Raw genomic sequence first — 20245 nt, forward strand, 5'->3', positions numbered from 1 at the left:
TGGGACCGTCACAGCCAGATTTGCTGCATCAAGTGTGTTGCCTCCGAAACGTCGTGATTTTTATTATTTTATTAATTTTAATTTCATTTTTTACCTACGTGACTTTAGCGAAAGAACTAAGAGTATGAATCCTTGCAGTCACGAAAGCTTCAAATCTAGAACTCACTCTACTCCTCTCCCCGCTAATCTCACTCTACTCTCCATTTGTCTTCTACCCATCCCCACTCATCTCATTCTACTCCCAGTGTTCTCCCACTCCTCATCACTCTACTCGCCATTACTCTCCTACTTCTTCGCCCTCTCATCTCACTCGACTCCCGACCAGTTCTCTCCGACTTCTCCCGCTTCATCTAACCATACTGCCCCTCCCCACACTCGCTTACCTCTCCCCACCAACACCTGAAAAAGGTAGCCGCCAAGATCAAAACGAGGGTCAACTTGGTCCACAGACTGGCAAGCACCAGCTGGTCAGCACCAGCACCCAATGCTACGGACATCAACGATGCACCAATCTGGGGGCTGTCCATAAATAACGTCACGCGATTTTGGACCATTTTTGACCCCCCTCCGTCGTCACGCGGCGTCACAAAAAGTCAGACCCCTCCCCCCCTCAAATATGACGTCACAAAGCTCTGACCCCCCCACCCTCCCAAAAAAAATAAAACATGCTTCAAATCGCTTTAAACTGTTGTCATTGTAGTGCGTATTTAATGTGGCGCTGCACTTTGATGTTGTAGGAGAAAACATGTATTAAAAAGTCTATTTAATGAAGTAGAACGTGTTGTCTATGTTTAAAGTTGCGCATTTTGATGTGACGTCACATTTCTCACCCCCCCCCCCCCTCCTCGTCACACATCGTCACAAATGTCTGACCCCCCCCCCCAGGTGCGTTACGTCATTTATGGACGGCCCCATGGACTATAAGTAGTCACCACTCGACTTTTTGATGTCCAACTGAACACTGCAATGTGGTGTGTCACTGGGACCCTCAGGTCCAATATAACTAAAAAAATAATTGTTCACGACTCAATCAACATTGGCTGAGAGTACACTTCACTCAAAACATTCAGAGACTGGCACCTGGGGAATTCACCTCCACCAAGCACCACCAGAACCCACAACACCACGCACACCTGGGTGTATAAGCCCTGCACAACTGTCTCAACATCAGAACTCTCCGCTGTAGGTGTTCTTCCCAAATGATCTCACAAGTGGCCTCAGCCAAATGTTTCCTAACGGGGAGGGGGGGGGCTGGGGGATTGGCCAGAGTAGCGAGATGTTAACTCCCTCGCCTTGTCGTGGGTTCGATCCCGACCCTGACGCCTGCTTTATATTTTGAGTTTGCATGTCTCTCTCCCCGTGGTTGCGTGGATTTCCCCCCTCCACATTTAGAAACAACATGCGTTTAGAGTATTTAGGTGCTATACATTTCCACGTAATAAGCCACTTCATTGGACTATCATTTCTGGCCAGGTCGCTTCTGAAAAAGAGCTATGCAGGTCAGTGGGCCTTACCTGGTAAAATAGAATTAAAATCGGTTGGTTTCAAAGCCTGATGTACATATGGAGTGCCCCGGCCCCTATTATAGCCGTTGGGTGAGCCCAGGATGGGGCCCACTTCCAGGTGAGCTGGGCGGCCACGAAGGCCTTTAGTCGATACACCACGGAGCTCTCTGATTTGGGCGAAACGGCGGTAACCACTGCCGCAAATCATGGGCTACGACCTTGAAGCAGCAGCGTGATGATACCGCTCCCGTGCTTTTACACAGTGATCCCAGAGTAGGTAGGGGAAAGGTCAAATAGGACAAGGGAGAGTGGGCGGCTGGGGAGATTAAGGCCCTGATAAGGGTTATCACTCTCTTGCTTCAGGGCCAGCATAGGCAGTAAACCCTATGAGTACGTGCCACTCTCATCCTGCATTCCGCGTCCGAGAAATGCATTAGTTGTAGGTACTGTATGTTGAATTTTTTTCACACCGTACATAGCCAACCGTGCTAATCGGAGTTCTGGGGGAAGGACAACAGAATAAACACAAAAACGCAGTTCCAAAGAAATGAGTTTTCAATCTAGATGACTTAAAAGTGTATAGCTCCAGTGGCTTCCTAATATCGGAAGAGCGTTCCAGACAGCCGCAGAATCGCATCTGATAGCGCGCCATGCGGTGACCATCTTTGTTCGATGGTGAGCCAAACGCCACTGTGAGGATGACCGGAGGTCGCGTGATGATGGTTAATGCTCCTTGATGAGATCAGCGAGGTGTCGTGGTTCATTTGTGGCAAGCACTGTGTGTGTAGTGAGCACGACCTTATAATGAATGTATTCGTTTGTCAACCAGAAGCCAACTGGACGGATATGATCGTATCTTGCAGTACCCGTCACAACACATGCCAAAGAATGTTGTACAGTACATTGTTTCGCAAATGCAGCAGAAACTTGGACAGAAAAAAACAATACAATTGAGTCTTAAAGTATGGTGTTGAATTGTAAAAATCAGTTGGATGGAAAGAAAGAGTGAGGACACTTTTTATATCAAGTTACGGAGAAAAGTATAATTCAAACAATCCAGAAAATGAAAAATGTGCGGATTGGATACAGTCTTGGAGGTAAAAGTTTGACCAATAATGTTCTAGATGGAAGAATGTTAGAAAAGTTACCCAGATGGAGACAAATGAAAATGCTGCTATATGACCTAAAGGAAGGTGGCGGGGGGGGGTGAAATGAAGAACAAAGCTCTAAACCATACAAGATGAAGTTTAATTCAAAGATCCACCAATGAACAGATAGCTAAAGAAGAGGAAGTTGTCATTAAGTCATAGGGATATACCACAACCCTCAATGAAAGTAGATATTGGTTTCAGAGCCAATCCTTTTCTTTCGTCTCTCTTTTTGCCCCTAAAGTCCATGTTGACCCCTCGCACCGGGTGGGGGGGGGGAAGCAATTGACCTGAGTCATCATGGTAGGCCGAGTGAGCAAACATCACGAGGCATAATGCCACCAGTGCCACTGCCCGTTGGTTTGTGAATGGGCGCTTAGGTCAAAATTAAAGCTACACTCTGAATTTTCTGCCTTCCCGAGTGGTCGATCGTCAGGTGTCACCAGCGAAACCCATGGCTCGACCTCACAGTGTAGAAAGCCCTGGTCTCAAATTCGGGGTGGTACTTGATTAGCAGGGAGGAGAAGGGGAGAATGTTTGCTCAGAGGCCGCCCCTCATGACAATGATGATTCTTTATTAGTTTTGGGTTAGATCATTTAGGTATAATGTCCATTTGTTTTAACTAGGCTCAATGACACGTTGAAATTATAACTGCAGTACGGTAACCGCACGATCTAACCCAAAATAAACTAATCACAAATCATATTTGTCATGCAATCCTCTATACATGTAGAGGATGTTCGGGACATCCTCACACACAAACGCCACACAACCACGGGTTAAGGGTCACGGGAGCGCTGCCGTGTACGACACGAAATCCGATCATTGAGTGGAGGACCCTCTGAACGGATTGGCCCCAGAAGGATTAACAAAGTGGGGAAAACCCGAGAAGGATGGACAAAGGGGGGGGGGGGGGGACATTCCCGAGAAGGTAATGAGTGTGAAAGGGGGGTGGGGGGAGACGGGCTATAAAAGGGAGATGAGTTGGAGGGTTCGTCGTTGGTTGTCGATGATGAGTGGAAGTACGGCGTGAGTTGCCTTGAAAATAAAGATCCTGCTTAACCATCTCAAGTCTCCCCTTCACATATATATGAACAGGGCAATGATCATATTGACTATAGCAAACAATGCACATTACAAGATGCATAAAGAGGGATTTTAAAATATAGAGCATATGCAATATCGTGCAAAGTGCTGCTTGTTTCAATTGAAAACAACTTTAATGAACAAAGAACCCATTATGGTCCTCGGCTTCATTCAATGTTTATTATTATTATTTTAGAGCTATAATTGCCCAAATGATGGCCTACTTTATTGAGCTATCATTTGTGGCCAGGTCGCTTCTGAAAAATAAGTTAATACCTCAGTAGGCTTTGCCTGGTAGGATGGGGATGGTTTCGTTGTATTTGTGTTTGTTTCGGTGATTTGTTTACCTTTCTTGTACTTTGCACTCCTATCGTGTTTTTTTTTGTATTCTTGTAACGTTCTTACCTGCCCCCGACTGGGCATTTGTGAAATAGAGCTTCATAGCTCATCGGATTCCTCCAGTATAAATAAATATTCTGATTCTGATGATGCCGTCACTTCTCCACAGCACACGAGCCGTGCCAGAGTCGGTTCTTCCGAGAATCAACTCCGAGTCTCTCCCCTTGAGAAACCACTTTCGATACCTCGCCCCAGATTTGCTTAAACTTCCTCATTCCTCAGCTGCACCTTTGCCTGCCACTCCACCGCGCCTCCTGGTCCAGCTATAAAAACGGAGCTACCGTCAACACCAGCGAGCTGTTCGCCTTGAACATTGGTGGTTATTGTATCAGTTTCCGTTTGCAAATCTAAGAAGGTAAGTCGGGTTCACTTCGCGGGACGAGCAGTGGGGAAATAGTCTCATGATTTTCACAATCGCTCAACCGCTGGCTTAAAATGCAGCTAGATGAATGTTCTTGCATTTCTGACAAATAATGTGCTCGCCGAAATGTAACAATGTATCTTACAGTGATAGACATGCATGACTTGGTATCTTCATTTGGGTAATTTGCGATGTTGTAAAGATACTTTTATTCACATTTTTAAATGTTCACACGTGGAACTGCTTTTGATAAATCACTTGAGCAATAACGAAAACTTTAACGACAGAATATTCATTTCAAGAGAAGACGGTGACTTTCGTTCATTGTTTTCTCATCTATAAATGGCGTATGTGTTTCAACAATTCAACGGCAGTTTCGTTTTTCGTCATTATATTATTTTATCATCGGTAGAGCAATGGGATTGTGGGTTACTTAGGGGGTACACAACATGGGAGGTCGATAATTTTTTGGAAAAGTGATACTGACCAATGCCCCCCCACTCACCCCCTTTTCCATTTGCTCAAATTATTCCCGGACTTCATGACTTCCACCTGCAACAGACGATGGCCCTCTGTCCGAGATCCAGCCACCCACTGCTACTGCTGCTGCTGCTTCAGCAGCAACTGTTGATGTCAGTGACGGCCGCCACCACAGAGAGCGACCATGGCGCCGAATTGTTTCAGCAGCAAATGTTGATGTCAATGACGGCCGCCGCCACAGATAGTGGCCGTGGCGCCGAGCAGGACGTGGGAAGGTTCTGCACAGGCATGCCGGGGATACCGGGGAACCACGGGATCCCGGGAAACCCAGGCCCGATCGGTCCTCTTGGGCGAGATGGACGGGACGGGCATGACGGCCAGCCTGGCAAGAACGGCGAGAAAGGAGACCGGGGGGATGATGGCGTGCAAGGGGACAAAGGGAGCGCAGGAGAGACCGGTAAAAAACCTTGAACTCTCACTGCACCCCACCATAGCCAGGCGTTACAAAGTCCTCCAGATGTAAACTTTTGTGGCGGCACTATAATACAGAGCGTCGATTGTGTTAAGCACACTGGATCATTGCTTTCACGATTGACAAAGGCTCAGCTCTGATAACCTATCTTTCTAAACATCATTCCGATGTATATGTCGGGACTCATTCCAGGGTTTGTGAATGTTAATTTTATTGTATATTTTTTTGCACATTTTTTTTTATATCGCCATCAAAAACAATAAGGTAAACAACCAAGGTCCAATGTGTTGGGCTTAGTGTGTTTAATGTAGGATTTACAAAATCATTTATGGGTCTACGTTATTGTCCACTGAAGTACGCCTGCTAAACACAAGTACGATTAAACGATGAATTACGCCACCGGAGACACTTGCTTTTCAATTTTTAAAGGTGCAGAAACTTTTCGTAATCCCTTCGCAGGGTTTCCTGGAAAATTCGGGCCGATGGGTCCCGCTGGAGAGAGAGGGGATCGTGGACTTCAGGGAGAAAAGGGAGACAAAGGAGAAGCCCCGGCTGCCACCCCCAGATCCGCATTCACCGCGGGTCTGTCTGTATCGAACCCTCGCAGCGGATCCCCTATAACATTCAGCAAGGCCATGTACAATGAGCAGAATCATTACAACACGTTCACCGGCAAGTTCACTTGCCATTTCCCGGGCGTCTATTACTTTGACTACCATCTCACCGGTGGAAGTGGCACCGCCCGGGTCTCCCTGAGACGCAATGGACAAGCAGTTCAGTTTAAATATTCCTCCGTCACGGGCCATTACAGCTTGTCAGGCTCTTCAGTTTTGCGTTTGACAAAGGGTGATGAAGTGTGGCTACAAACAGAAAGTTCTCACATTAAGGTTTACACAGATTCGAGCACCGACAGCACTTTTTCAGGTTTCCTACTGTACCCCGACCTGCCCTTATAAAACACATTTCGTGCTCAGAAAGATAACATACGAATTGTCTCAATAATATTATGTATTTTCATAATCACAATGATGAGGAAATGTATAATTGATTCGTAAATGGTTGTTTGAATGTTTTTTGTTGTTAAGGAAACTTGTCACCACAGACAGAAAAGTCTAACTTCACTCGAGCTATGTAACAGTACATTTAACATACCACATATTTCATAATTCGCAGACCACGAATGGTAAACGTTTGTTATACCAAGGCAATTCTGCTTCAGAGAAAGGACAAATCTTGTATTTGTTTATATATTTTATTAAACTAATGTGTCTTGAACGGTCAGAAGAGTTGATTTTATGTACAGGTGAAATGGCATGGTATACTTAACTGATTTTAATGTAACAATTTTACATAGCATATTTACAAATAACAACTGTTTAAAATTGGTAAATGATTAAACACATTTTCCCACATGTTAAGGAAACAATAAAGCATGTATTCATACCAATATGTGTTCAGCACTGCTTATTTAAGTACTGCAAGAACAACAAGAAAGCCGAGACCTCTTTTCAGTGTTTCCATCATTAATATTCAGGCCTTTGTAGCCTGGTGCTCTGAGAAAGAGTGAATCCCACATCGTGTAATTTTGCATGGGTCATGAGGTCTATTGCGGAAGTTGTACACAAAGGGCTCTCTGTGCCAAAAGACGAGGGGCCTGATTACAGAAAAAACTGCATACATCCTCTCAGGCAAATATATATGTAGTGTAATAACGCGGGCTGCTGACGGGCAGGTGGTACTGGCAGCAGGGGGCAGTACCCACGTCAGGAGAAGGGGATCGAAGGGGAAGCCCAGGAAGGGGTCGATCTGGAAGCCCGAGAACCTGCTAGTAGGTTCTAGAAAAGGGGCGTGGTGGGGGCGGGGCGAGGCCACGCCAGGAGGATAAGAGGGGCCCCGGGACGAGGGCTCAGGGCGGTTGCTGCAATTGGATCCCCTCGCTGTGTTGCGGTTCGTCACCTTCGTTGCCGCCATCTCGACCACCTTAGATGCCGCTAACTAGACAACCTGCCAACTGTTCTAGCTAGGTAGTGCCGTCGAAAGATATGGATGTGTCACTAGCGTGTAAGCACGTGGGGCGCGGTTATCTCCGCAACGTGTAGAATAAAAGGTGCCTTAAAGAACCCTGTCTGCGACTGAGCCCATACATATATATGGATGCTCCGAAAGTGTGTAGTGCAAAGAGGGACGCGCTACAGTGGTTGCTAGGGACTGTCATTCCCACTACACCAGCCAATCAGCTGCCAGGAAAACAATCCAAATGCAACATGGCTGCCCATGTTGCATCAAGTCCCTGTGCAAAATGTCATCACTCCATGCACTTAAACAGGATGGCAGCTGAAGTCGGTTAAATATAGAGTATTTTATGCCCTTTTAAAGTGATGTGTGAATTTGCATGCATTTATGTATGGAAATGTGAGTGCGTGTTAGTTATTTCATTGTTCAAATTTGTTATCTTGCACGAGAATGTTTATTTTCAGGCGAGGTCGGGCTCCCACGTGGCATCAGGCCCGCATTCTCTTGTGCGTGTCTCTCTCGTCCTCCCGCAGCCCAGGGTCACACTCTTTAGTGCAACCACATCGCACACAGCTAAGAACCCGTGCAGAGCGAGGGTCAGGTGACTTTTGCGGTCGTGTGTGCAGTGGTGTGCAATAACCGTCTGTAAATGGATAGTGCTCAGGATTCCAGTTCGTCGTTAAGGACATTACTGGGGTCATTATGCCTGCTTAAAAAAAGTAAAAACGGGTGATAGTCCTCCTTGGTTTGATCTGAACATTTCTGAATTAATGAAAAAAATATATAGCCTGGAATAATGCAAAACCGTCAAATAACCTCCCCGATTGGATTACTATGGTACACTTTGAAATAGATGCACTCTCCAAGTAAGAAATTCAACATTTTCCTACTACCACCAAACCACCCTAAATTTACAAATAAATCTAAGAAGTTTCTGGCAAACGTTTAACTTAGTTGAAATCAAAGGAAAGCAAAATGTTCTTCCAAAAAAATTCTTATTGGATGGCAAATAACTATTCAGAAAACAAGAAATTGTCAATGGATTTAATTCTCATTTTGGATCAGCAGGGCATATCTTTGACAAAACACACCAGGGTAAAATGTATCCGAATACAGCACTGTTCACATCACTCACTTCTTCCTCTTCACACATCAACCGTAAAAATGTCCGTGAGAGTCATCGTCCATACTTCTTGTTTCGTCCTATACCTGAACTGGATGTATTGCATAAGCTGGCATCAATTAAGGCATCATCGTCCACGGGAGAAGACGAGTTGCCTGTATTTGCACTTGTGGCTGTGGCAGATCTCTTTTAAAAACCCCTCACAAACATTTTAACCTCTTACTTATCAAAGGTACATTTATGGTTGAGTGTAAATCCTCTCTTATTCGTCTACTATATAGAAATTGCTCCAAAGAATTCCCTAATAATTATAGTAGCCTGGGCTACTTAAAAAGTCACAATCTCCTTCACAGCAATGATGGATGTACTACATTTATTTTCAGTAACCTGGATAAAGGTTACAAATGCTGTGCGCTATTCATCAACTTGTCAAACGCCTTTAATACTGTTAACCATGATAATCTACTTACAAAACTTGATCAATGGAACATTTTAGACAGTAAAATAAAATGTTTAAGAGATACCTCTCAGACCGTTTACAGAAGGTACATAGTGATAACATATGTTGCTCGGTCTGGTTTTTCCACTTGAATACACACATAGATATACAGTACAGTACAAGGAACTATGAAATCACTAATATAATGAGCCAAAAATGTCTGTGTGTAACGCGCGTGACGTCACTCCACGTCGACCAGCCCCCTCATTAATAATCATGAATGGGTGACGTCACTCCGCATGAAGAAGGTGGAGCGGAAACGAAAATTAGTTTACACAAATTAGCTTTCATTTTGACCTTTCTTTATGGAAAGTAAAGCGAATAAAGAAATCAACACAGCAACTAATATAACGAGCCAAAAAAGGCTGTGTGACGTCACACCACATGTCCCCCCCCTCATTATTATTCATGTGTGCCGAGATTTTTAGTTGAACGCAGAAGGTCGAGCGGCTATGATATTTTTTTACGCAAATTCGCTTCAGATTTGACATATCTCTTTAGCAAGTGACGGCAATAATGAATTCTACGCCGCATCAGAGTGCTTTAGGTGATTTGAATACAGTGCTAAAGTGAAGTTAGGGGTTTTTTTTAAATTATACAGCCACAGAGATTGTTCGCCTTTGCCTATTGTGTAAGATACCGAAGAGTCCCTTGGTCAGAAAATTTACCAATTTTAATGCTTCGTTTGCCTCTTCGCTAGCTAGATTTGGCCCCTCTGCAGATCACATTGCCCCTATACAGTGTCTAGAAAGCGCGAGGCAACCTTTTTCGCAATGTTCCAGCTGCTAGAGCACGTTATACGTCAGCCCAGGATTGCCAAACATCATGGAGGATGAAAATACGACAGCTGAGAAATGCCGTTTGCAAAGAGAAAGACAGCAGAGATGGAGAGCTCGCCAGAGCCAAGACACTTTGGACAGTATTGTTACAGAGAATGTTGAAAGGCAAGCACATCGACGAGAACAAGAAAGTCCGGATCAGACGCAATCTCGATGTGCAGCTGACGCTCTTTATCAAGCAAATCGACGCAAGCGAGAAAACTCCACATCAGACACAAGCTCGCCTCGCTGCCAATACTGAAGATCGTCTCGTAAGCCAAGAACGTCGTAGTCAAGCTATTCGTGCTACGGCAAATGACTTTGTGGAAGTGGAAGTGATTGAACACAACTGTAGTGTGTTGAATGTAGTTTGCCAGTTCTGTGGTTCACTAAATTTTGCTGAGGAGCGGCCATCAGATGGAAAGTTCACAAGTTGCTGTCGGAAAAGGCAAAGTGAAAGTGGAAAAGCATATCGACTCCAATGGCAACGTGCTCCAATAAATTGCAGGGAAACCTTTTGATCAGTGATAAGAGATTCACACAAAATATCGTATACCGAGAACTCTTCCAAAGTCCTTAATTTAATTTAATAAGTTCAGAAAAATGATCACACAATTAAACGTTAATTCACATCTTTAATATTACAGCTTCCGTCCTAGGACGGGCTAACGAGCTAGTTTCTAAATACACATTTAAAAATATGATTTTTTTGGAAAAAGAAAACACAACATCCACAACAACATAGGCAGGAGAGGCTCACATGGTAGACTGGGCTGTCAGTTCGGGCTGTGCGGGCCATAGGTGTAATTGTTTGTATGGCTGTTAGTCCACCCATTGGTGACGATTACCTTCCCTGAGCGTTCGCATTCGGTAGTTTCTCATTCATTCTGTCGCGGATTCATTACAGCGTGTTACAGCGTGGCTGTGCGGAATCCATGTGGAGCGAGGGGAGAGCAAGTTGCGGAAAGTGCACAGCATAACCACCGCCGCCTTCACAACCCCTGCAGTTGAGATCCGCACCCGGTACTTTCTGAAAATTTTGGTATAAAAAAAGACCATGAAGCTGCCATTCTATGAAATAATGACCTGTGCAGAGGTGATATGATGTAGTTTGTGCTTGTGTGATTGTGGTGGTGCATGCAGTGGTTTTGCAAAAACTGCCTGTGGAATAGTGCTCGGGGTTACCGTTTGTCATTAAGGACAGTACTGGGATCGTTATAGATAGGTATACAATGTACTCGACTAGTAGTTTGTGCCTACTACAAGCCACCATAAGGATTCATCACTCCTTCCTAAATATTAAGACAGCACAGATCAGGGCTCTGCAGTCACCCATGCAAACCCATGGTCAATCGGCTTCGAAAGCCCAAATTGTGTGGCCCACTGTAATGAATTGGTGTTTTCTTCATTAATATAACCAAACAGAGGGAAATCCTCATTTAATGTGGGTATAATTGCTGCCATACACTGTGACAACAGACCCTTCTTGCGGTAGTCAGGCCTCACAAATGCTATGCCAAGCGCTCCATATGAGTAGCAGAGAATCCAGGCGACTGGACTTCCAGAAGCGTCCAGGACACAGCTATTGGGAAATCCATTTTTTATACAAGTCTGGATTAAGCGCAGGCTGTCAGGGTGGCCTTTGTATTTCCATGAGTTGCACACCAACTCAGCGTGGCTTGTATTTAACATCGCTGTTTTCATGCCTGATTTAGAATTTGGAATTCTGCAAAACAATGGAAGCACAAATAAAACACACGCATAAAACAGAAGTTAATAATTGGACAATTTTTTAATTCATGGCTTTGGTTGTCAAAGCCGAAGTTAATGATTGGGATGAATATCTTATCGTCACAAGAGGGGGGAACTACATTACATTGTGGTGTTTCAAGTGATGAATTATTACACAACCTGGATTTTTAATGTCCTGGAAAGACTTACAGATTTCTCAAGAAAGCCACTTCAAAACGAGGACGATTCTGAGAAATCCAGGGAAGGTGGACACTCTATTCAATGTCGGGATCTACAAGGCCAAGTTGGAGGATGAAAGGTCAAGAGTATGAGGTTGAGGCCAGTGCCAGTCAAGGTCGTATCCTCAAGACTAGTGTATATATGTTGAACTTTTTTCACACCATACGTAGCCAAGTGACCGCTGGCCCTCTGGTAGTCCGCAAGGTCATGGGGAAGTAGTCGACGTCACCATTGAAAGCACTATGATTCAGAGTAGTTTTAAAGAAATTGGCTTATTGTGCATTACAAAACTTTTTTTGTGGATTGGCAATGGTCTCCGGATCCAAAAATATTGGGAACCACTGCTCTAGTATTAGGCCATTGTGAAGGCTGGGGGCTCTATGCCAAGGCCTTGGGACTAAGGCCACACTCGAGGCCTAGGCTGATAACAAGAGTTGCATTCATTTTTGAATTCGTCTCCTGATAAAATCGCATGGTTGAATAAAAAAAAAACATGGCAAATATAGCACGGCATGACTTGTACCTGAGTGTGGCAGGGTCATTCATTGTGAACATGTCGTAGGGCGAGGGCCAGGAGAGACGGACATTTTTTCTGGCCGCCAAATCATCCACACGTTCTTTCAAATCAACATCTATACCTGTTTACACACAAAACGTTCAACCAAATGTAACAGTGCTGTGTAGCGGTTTAGGATTTCCTCAGACAAAGATTCATGCATGTGCCACTTATTGCTTGAAATACAATGTACAGTGGCAAGAAATGGCAGAATCATGCTGCAGTATTTTTAATGTGATAATTATGAATGCAAAGAAAGCCAAATTGTATGTAACTGTTGTTCTAGTGTGTTTTTTTTCCAAAACTAAAAACTCTACATTTTTGGTAATAACATTATAAGGAACATTATATAACGGGAGATGCTTCTAGCAATGGCCCTTCTTTATAACACAAACAGACCAGATAGGTGGAGTAGATGAGAGTTGAAGAATGCACTGTACACCATGGGGCCTGTTAAGAATATATAAATAATGTTTCCTGATTGACATATGAAAAGTTATCCAAGAGTAGATATTGAGTAACAGATAATCCCTTCCGTAATCTAAAATGTATTTTCATTTAAAGAACAATACAAACATTTTGCATACTGGGTAAGAGAAGCCCATTTTATATTTACTAATTCATTCCGATCCCCCAGTACAATCTATTTTGGATGTATAGACAGTTCACCTGCCAGCATGAAGGGCTTCTTCCATTCCACAACATTAAACAGGAGGTCAGCAAGGCTGCTTGGGTTGAGTGAAAATGTGGAATAGCTGGGCATGAACGGCTTTTCACCGGCCTTGAAGGGAAGATTGCAACATGAATCATTAAGTTCTACATACGAGTCGAACTTAAATAAAACGAATCAACACAACTTTCGCCTTTACATTTTTTATGAGCTCAAAGAAAGTTGCTTCAATGTTATTGGCACGAATAAAATATACGTCCACCCACCATTCCTATGCATATTCTGGCCTCAACTTCAAAATTAGTACTTGGTGTGTAAACATCGCCACTTGGGTGACAAAGGCGTCGAGCGTGATGCTGGCCACCCATCCCCTCGTGTGCCGTGATGGCCTTCAGAGGTGCTCGCTAACAGCACTTGCCCCAACAGTTTGTTCAGGCTATCGGGGGGATCTTCGTCTTTGTGTGGGCAATTGTGGTGACTCATTGTGCCCCTTTCTACACGCAAGCCAGTATCAGGACTCAAGTGAAAATAAAACTGACTTTTTTTTTCTATTTATGGTACTTAAGTTTGTGTTTATTTACCATATAGTGTTATTATAGTGTCACATGTGTAGTGACTGTGGTTGTCACTGTATGGTGCCGGGGCTTACGAAGCCATGGCGGATAATGTGTTGTCATTATGGGCAGCCCGGGTTACAGGGTGTAGTACCAGCCCTAGCGGGGCTTGGATGAGCGCTGGTTTGCGCGGAGGCACCGCTAGCAGTGTGCGGTGCGGGCTCCCGGTGAAGGAGCGAGAGGGAGCATCAGCCAGCCAGGGTTACGTTGAGGCATGATACGCTGGTTGACCTGCTGACACGTGACTAGATGATATTGGAGGGGGGCCACCGCTGGACGGGGGCCGCGGGGCGGTCACGTGGTCCAAAAGAGCTCTCGGGAACCTTCGAGAAAGAGCTCGAGAGACTTGGAATGTGGGTGGGGCGGAGGGCGGAGACAGCCCCAGCCCCAGCCCCAGCCCGGGTGCATATAACGAGGACCCCGTGAGGAGCTCGAGGTTTTCGTGTGCTGGTGTTACGAAGATCCACGTCGGGGAGAAGAAGCCTCTAGCCGGGACCCAGCTTGTGGTCCTGACCGGGATAGTGAACCGTGTCTAGTTCTGCCGTAGCGTGGTTACATGGGCATTCGAGACCTGAGTGTAGACCGTGTTGTGTTGGGTGCTGTTGTATAATACATAGTGTTGCTCCCAAGATAACGTCTGCGACTGAGTTGGACTCACTACACATGTACATGTACAATACTTATTCTGCTTCATGAGTTTATCTTATCTTAACAATGTTTCCCTTTGAACCATAATATATTGAATAACATTGACCGAATTGGCATTGAAATCTGGTACATTGTTGTTCCAACTTAGGAACAAATTATGTTCGTAAGTCGAGCATTACCCGCTACTGGTCAACCCACCCATGCCCCAAATATAACTCACCTGCTCCCTTGGCTGTACAACGACGGCTTGAAAGTTTGGCCAGGAGTCCACGTAAACGTCCATAGGTCCCGACATGCCTTTCAGTCCAAAGTACAACCTCCCATACGTCTACAGAAACACGATAGTTAATTAATGTACCTATTTAGAGATTCAGATGATGGTGAGGATGAAGGAGTTGATGTCAATGGTTGAACACGATAGATGACAACACTGCATACTGAGAGAAGACTTAACAGATAATGAAATGTTATGGTGATGGAGGTTTAAGATGGTTTTGATTATGATCATTATAGATAGATGATGAAGACTTTGATTAGAGAAGGATGAAGATCAGATATATGTGATGATGATGGATTATGAAGATGATTAATAAGATGGTCATAAAAGGTAGTGATTGTGGTGATGATTTAATTTTCTATGCTTTCCCAGTCAGGAAATCCTGCAGTGAGTCAGGTCTATTTGAGCATTCGGAGTATGACAATGAAAGAGGTATATGATGATGGCAGACATGGATGATAATAAGAATGAAGATACCGTGCAGTGGCGGCTCCTGCAAAATCTCTCAGGGGGGGCAAATGTCTGGATGAATGATAAGGTCCACCCATGCAATGGATAAATTAACAGCTTAAGCATGTAAAGGCAACTTCACTTCTTTAATATTAATGAAAAATAAAGTGACTCTTACAATACATCTTGTTTGTTTCTATACTCACTATTATTACAATCCACTCAGTTTCTTTTATTAAAGATTCCACTAGGTGGCGACAAATAATATTGTTGACTGAAACGTGCTTACGTATGATGACGTAAGCACGTTAGTGCGAGCCCTCCCGGAAGCCATAGAGAATGCATTGCAGCGCCCGCCGTTCGAAAAAAAACATCTTTGAATGTAAGTCTATGGGACCACTCGGGGTGATTCTCAGCTGGCGCCAAATCGCCCAAAAAGAGGCGGTACTCCACAGAACGTAGCATGACGCTGATTGGACTATATCCAGAGGCACAGTAACGGCTCGCGGAACTCCGTGGTTGAATGACATTGGTGGTGCGTCGCCCAATCGCCCTAATGAAGAAACCTCCCCTGATACCGTGTGATGAAGATGGTGCAGTTACACTGCACGTTACTTGTCACGCCAATCAGGGACATATTTACCGCACTACCGTGAGAGGAAGAGCGCTAGTTATCCACACACTGAGGCCACGATACCGCTGATAAGTGGGGCGCACAGCATAGTACAGTACAACTGCATTTTAATTGCATTGCCTTCTGCTGCCCATAACGTAGCTCTTTGCACCACCCGACAGCACCTGTGTTATGCGTGGTGGTTGCCCATCCAAGCACTATCCAGGCTCCACCCTTGCTTAGCTTCTAAGATGTGATGAGATTGGTTTCATTCGGGGTGGTTTGGTCACGGGCAATGAAACAAAGCTCCAGTTAACAAACCAAGCAGGTGCTGCTGAGTTCACTCGCCTTGGCAGAGTGAGGAAGACGGCGAGACAAGGCCACCATCAGCTCCCTCAAGTGCTGCCTGCTGCGCAGAATGATCATTTTCTTGTCTGCGAGACCATGGTAAGAGGATGGATCACACACATTCACGTAGTACCAAACTAAACAGGAGCAATTGGCTGGTTACGAAACATGGATACAGGCAGTCATCTACTCATGAACACCAGCGCTTACGAACCAGCTGGACATGTTCGTCGGATTGGCAGACCCCGCCTACAACTCCCATTGGTGCGGGAGCCGTGGTGCCCGGGCCAGGTACCACACCAGTGCTGGGCGCCATTTTACCCGGGAAGGGCATGACATGGCCGGCGGGCGCCATTTTGCAGAGAGCTCGGGACAGCGCTGCATGTAAGCCGGTTGTTTTTTTATGCTCAGGAACACGGTCCAAGACATGTCGCTTAGTTTCCCCAATGTAACTACTGTTGTAGATACAGCTTAGTTTGTAGATGCCAGAGTTTGCATATCAGGGATCCTATTCTTCACAGATGGGATCAGATCACGAATTTTATGTACTGTGTTAAATCGAGCCTGGATCGTGTGTTTGCTCAAGATTTTGGAAATCTTTTTGGTGACCCCTGCTATGTATGACAAGGTGATGGTTTTGATTGGGTCCTCAGATGGCTCTTTCCCAACGGTTGGGGTGGTGGCTTTACAGATTGTGTGGTCCGAATATCCATTCATCTTGAGAGCTTGGTGCACGGGTTTCAGTTCACTGGCTAGGTGATGATGGTCGGAGATGCATCGAGCTCAATGGTGTAGAGTTTTTATGAGGGAATTCTTCTGGGATGGATAGTGTTGGGAGTCAGGTTTTAGGTAGGCATCTGTATGAGTTGCTTTCCTGTAGACAGTGTCCCATTGAGCCATCTGGTCTCTTTTCGATTAAAACATCCAAAGATGGTAGCTTGCCATCCCTTTCCACCTCCATGGTGAATTTGATGGCTGGGTGTATGGAACTAATGTGGTTGAGGAATTGGATCAGAGCTGGTAGGCCATGTGGCTAGATGACGAACGTGTCATCTACGTACCTCTTCCACAAGGACGGGCGTAGAGTGGATGCCTGGATGGTGTCTGTCTCAAAATTTTCCATGAAAACATTGGCTCCCACCGGAGATAAGGGAGAACCCATTGGGGTGCCTTCAACTTGTTTGTAAAATGTTCCATTCCAGATGAAGTATGTATTGGTGAGGCAGTATCTAACCAGGGCCGGTACATCAGCATTCAATCCTTGTTGGACTAAATCTTCAATGATTGCAATGTTGTCGGTCACATGAACTTTGGTGAACAAAGAAACTACGTCGAAACTAACGAGTAAATCACCTGGAGATAGTGAGATGTCATTAATTAAGGATACCAAGTGAGCTGAGTTAAGTACAGATGAGGTGGTCTTACCAGTAAATGGTTGCAAGGTCTCAGACAGAAACCGGGCCAGTTTGTAGGTGGGTGAGTCAATGGTGAGACGATGGGACGAAGGGGTGTACCTTCTTTATGGATTTTTGGTAAGCCATACAATCTGGTAAGTCTAGCAGCAGAGGGTTTTAAGGAAACCCGTTTGGTTTGTTCAATTGATGAAGCCGAATCAGTGATGATACTACTGGTGTAAGGGCCTCTGCTCAAGGGAGCTCTAGAGAGCCCCTCCATGAGTTGTTTAACCTGCTCTTCCTTGCTGGCCAAAATTATTGGAAGCGTTGGGGATTCTGTACCTACACTTTACCCCACCACACATGACCTGCCAATGAACCGCAATGTACCCATGTTTACTGCTGGGTGGACAGACGCGGGGGAGTGGATTTCAGAATTAGAATCTTTATTTATACTGGAGGAATCCGATGAGCTATTAAGCTCTTTTTCACAGATGTCCAGCCGACTCACAGATGTCCAGTAGTTTAAATTAATACATTAATAGATATAATACACTTACAACTGTTGTTTCAATTGTCAAGCCAGGAGATTGAAGCCCACAAACGACTTCTGGGACCGCAAGTACGGTACGTACTGTGCCGTGTGCTAACCATCCCACCATGTCATCAATTAACACAGCGGCATAAATATCAGAACACATTTCCAGATGTTTGGAGGTCGTATATCATAGGCCACTTTCGAGATCCCTCATTAATATAAACTTGTACGTAACGTATTTATAATTAATTGTAGCTTCATATGCTACAGTAGGAAAGCTTAATTTACACCCAATTGTGTTTCCCGCAATGATGTACCCCCTCCAAAATGTTTGGCTGGGTCTGCTACTGCAAGTTATAGTTTCATACCTTTGTTATTATTCCCAACAAAATTATTCCCAAAAAACAAAACAAATAAAAAAACGATGCATTAAAACTTTCATAGAAAGTAGCAGTTTTGCATATTAATTCCGTGCATTATTACATGTACACAATTTTAAATAAAAACGAGCACAACTTACTTTTGTTAACCTGAATAGTGCGTGTGATCTCGAGTGCTGGAAATCTTTTATGCCACCTCCTTTGTCGAGAAGAGCGGGGCAATATTTCCTCGCCCAGCAGTCTACATGCAATTTATATGACGACTCCGCTAATATGCTAATATGTAACTACACTTGACCGCTTTTCCATAGTTAAACGGAAAATTATTGTTTAAATTTCTGCAACTGATTCACTGGGATAAGACATACGGAGCCATTATGTACAATTTTAAGAACACGATGGCATTTTCTAGCTCTAACCCCATTATCACAAAAGATCATCATCAGCCATTCTGAATCTACTGCCGGGAGAAAGCTTATCTTTTGACACGGTTGTAATGTGTAATGCGAGCGTAAACGGGGTTCGCTGCTGGGCTCTGGCCCAATCACACGGGCCGGGGTATTGGGGGGCGGAGCCCAGTATGGGGGGCGTGTGGGAGAGGCCGCCGTTCACCTCGGGTCCAATTGGAAGCGAGGTGAATGGATGTGGAGCCAGCAGAGCAGTATGGGAAGGCCGGATCTGACGATCCGGAAGGGGAGGAGTCAGGGTCACGTGGTAAAGAGGATATAGGTGGGAGCCCGGAAGGGCTCCGGGTCAGTTGCTGTAGTAAAGAAGCTGAGCCATGTTGGGTGGCCGGAGGGGATCCACGCCATCGGCCACGTGGCTCAAGGGGCTTCGGCACGCTGTCGGCCAGCGGTGTGCGGAGTGGGGAAGCGGAGGAACTGACGGGGGAAGCGCGTGCGGGGCGCGCGCGAGGAGACGCTGGTCCGCTGTCAGGACCAGCGGGGTGCGAGAAGGAAACTAAATAAAAGAGCAACGGAGACCAGCAGTGCCTGACGAAGTCTTTTATTACAAATGTAACAATCGATGTGGCTCTTAGCGTCCGATACTTCATCACGCTGGTCAGTGCCGGTTGATGAAGACGGTGAGCATAAATGTGGGAACATAGGAGTACAATACAACGATTATTTTCGCACCTGATAGGCTCACAGTGATGACATGACCTTTACTCCTCTATTTAAGACCGAAACAGGAGGACTTCTTCAAAATTCTGGCTATCACCTGATGAAGCTGATGTAATCACCAGCGAAACGTCGTGCTCTAATTGTAAATGTTGTGGGTTTACTCTCAAACACACCGTTGTGCTGAAGTAATAACTAATTGGTAGGTGTTGCTTCCATGTCAAACCTTACTAATTGGCTGTGACGGGTGGTAGCAGATTTAACGACACATTTATTGCTACACGATCTAACCCAAATTAACTGTCGGTGCATTCCAGGTGATTTGGTCATAGGGCAAATGTTAAATGTACAGCTCTTTCTGGCAATAATACAAGTTTAAGATGTTGAAACACCAATTAAATCTATGGATATACATGAAGTCTGTATTAATCACACATACTTGTGCTAAAACATGCAAACAAATATGCGTTGGTACAATGATGTATGCATTGTGATATTGATTCTGCCATAAAGGGTCCCATTGATATATATGGGGCTAGTTTGTTGTTTTAATTAGCCCCACCTCTGTCTACTCTTCAATATAAATTGCACATCACAGTTAAGTATTTGGTAGGTTGTAAGTGGTGGGATAAAGTGTGGGTATGCAGCTCTTTCAAGACGTCTGTCCAGTGTGGAAGAGTAGGGCAAATGACAATAGTAAGAGTCTCTCTAGTGCTCTATAACAGATGTGATTCACCAGCAGTGCCATAATCAAGCAATT

The 20245-nt window shown here is 44.8% G+C and overlaps 2 protein-coding genes across 6 annotated transcripts; one reads left to right on the forward strand and one right to left on the reverse strand.

Annotated features, from left to right (window-relative positions):
- Positions 1-4500: 4500 nt before the first annotated feature.
- On the forward strand, positions 4501-6899 carry LOC144732042 (uncharacterized). The gene is made up of 2 exons (XM_078613253.1): positions 4501-5437; positions 5912-6899. The coding sequence occupies exons 1-2, from the start codon at positions 4990-4992 to the stop codon at positions 6406-6408; spliced, it is 945 nt and encodes a 314-aa protein (XP_078469379.1). The 5' UTR covers positions 4501-4989; the 3' UTR covers positions 6409-6899.
- A 1596-nt stretch (positions 6900-8495) lies between these two features.
- Positions 8496-18612, reverse strand: LOC144732041 (glycine N-acyltransferase-like protein). 5 transcript variants are annotated; one of them, XM_078613248.1, is made up of 6 exons: positions 18505-18612; positions 16053-16138; positions 14585-14692; positions 13102-13213; positions 12400-12514; positions 8496-11631 (listed from the first exon to the last, which is right to left on the reverse strand). In XM_078613248.1, the coding sequence occupies exons 2-6, from the start codon at positions 16128-16130 to the stop codon at positions 11220-11222; spliced, it is 825 nt and encodes a 274-aa protein (XP_078469374.1). In that variant the 5' UTR covers positions 16131-16138; positions 18505-18612; the 3' UTR covers positions 8496-11219. The 5 variants fall into 5 exon arrangements, with proteins under 5 accessions (XP_078469374.1, XP_078469378.1, XP_078469373.1 ...); XM_078613252.1 differs by having other exon boundaries at positions 16026-16138; positions 18505-18610; XM_078613247.1 differs by having other exon boundaries at positions 16026-16138; positions 18561-18609.
- Positions 18613-20245: the final 1633 nt, after the last annotated feature.

Source organism: Lampetra planeri, chromosome 41 (assembly GCF_965212315.1).
Source record: "Lampetra planeri chromosome 41, kcLamPlan1.2.h2, whole genome shotgun sequence".
NCBI classification, from domain to species: domain Eukaryota; kingdom Metazoa; phylum Chordata; class Hyperoartia; order Petromyzontiformes; family Petromyzontidae; genus Lampetra; species Lampetra planeri.

Excerpts from the sequence above, each read along its gene's own strand:
- LOC144732042 (XM_078613253.1), top strand. The coding sequence starts at position 4,990 with ATGCCCCCCCACTCACCCCCTTTTCCATTTGCTCAAATTATTCCCGGA. Across the intron at positions 5,438-5,911 it reads AGGGAGCGCAGGAGAGACCG|GGTTTCCTGGAAAATTCGGG; the intron begins GTAAAAAACCTT and ends ATCCCTTCGCAG.
- LOC144732041 (XM_078613252.1), bottom strand. The coding sequence starts at position 16,130 with ATGATCATTCTGCGCAGCAGGCAGCACTTGAGGGAGCTGATGGTGGCC. Across the intron at positions 14,693-16,025 it reads AACTCAGCAGCACCTGCTTG|ACGTATGGGAGGTTGTACTT; the intron begins GTTTGTTAACTG and ends GTGTTTCTGTAG. Across the intron at positions 12,515-13,101 it reads GAAGCCCTTCATGCTGGCAG|GTATAGATGTTGATTTGAAA; the intron begins GTGAACTGTCTA and ends GTGTGTAAACAG.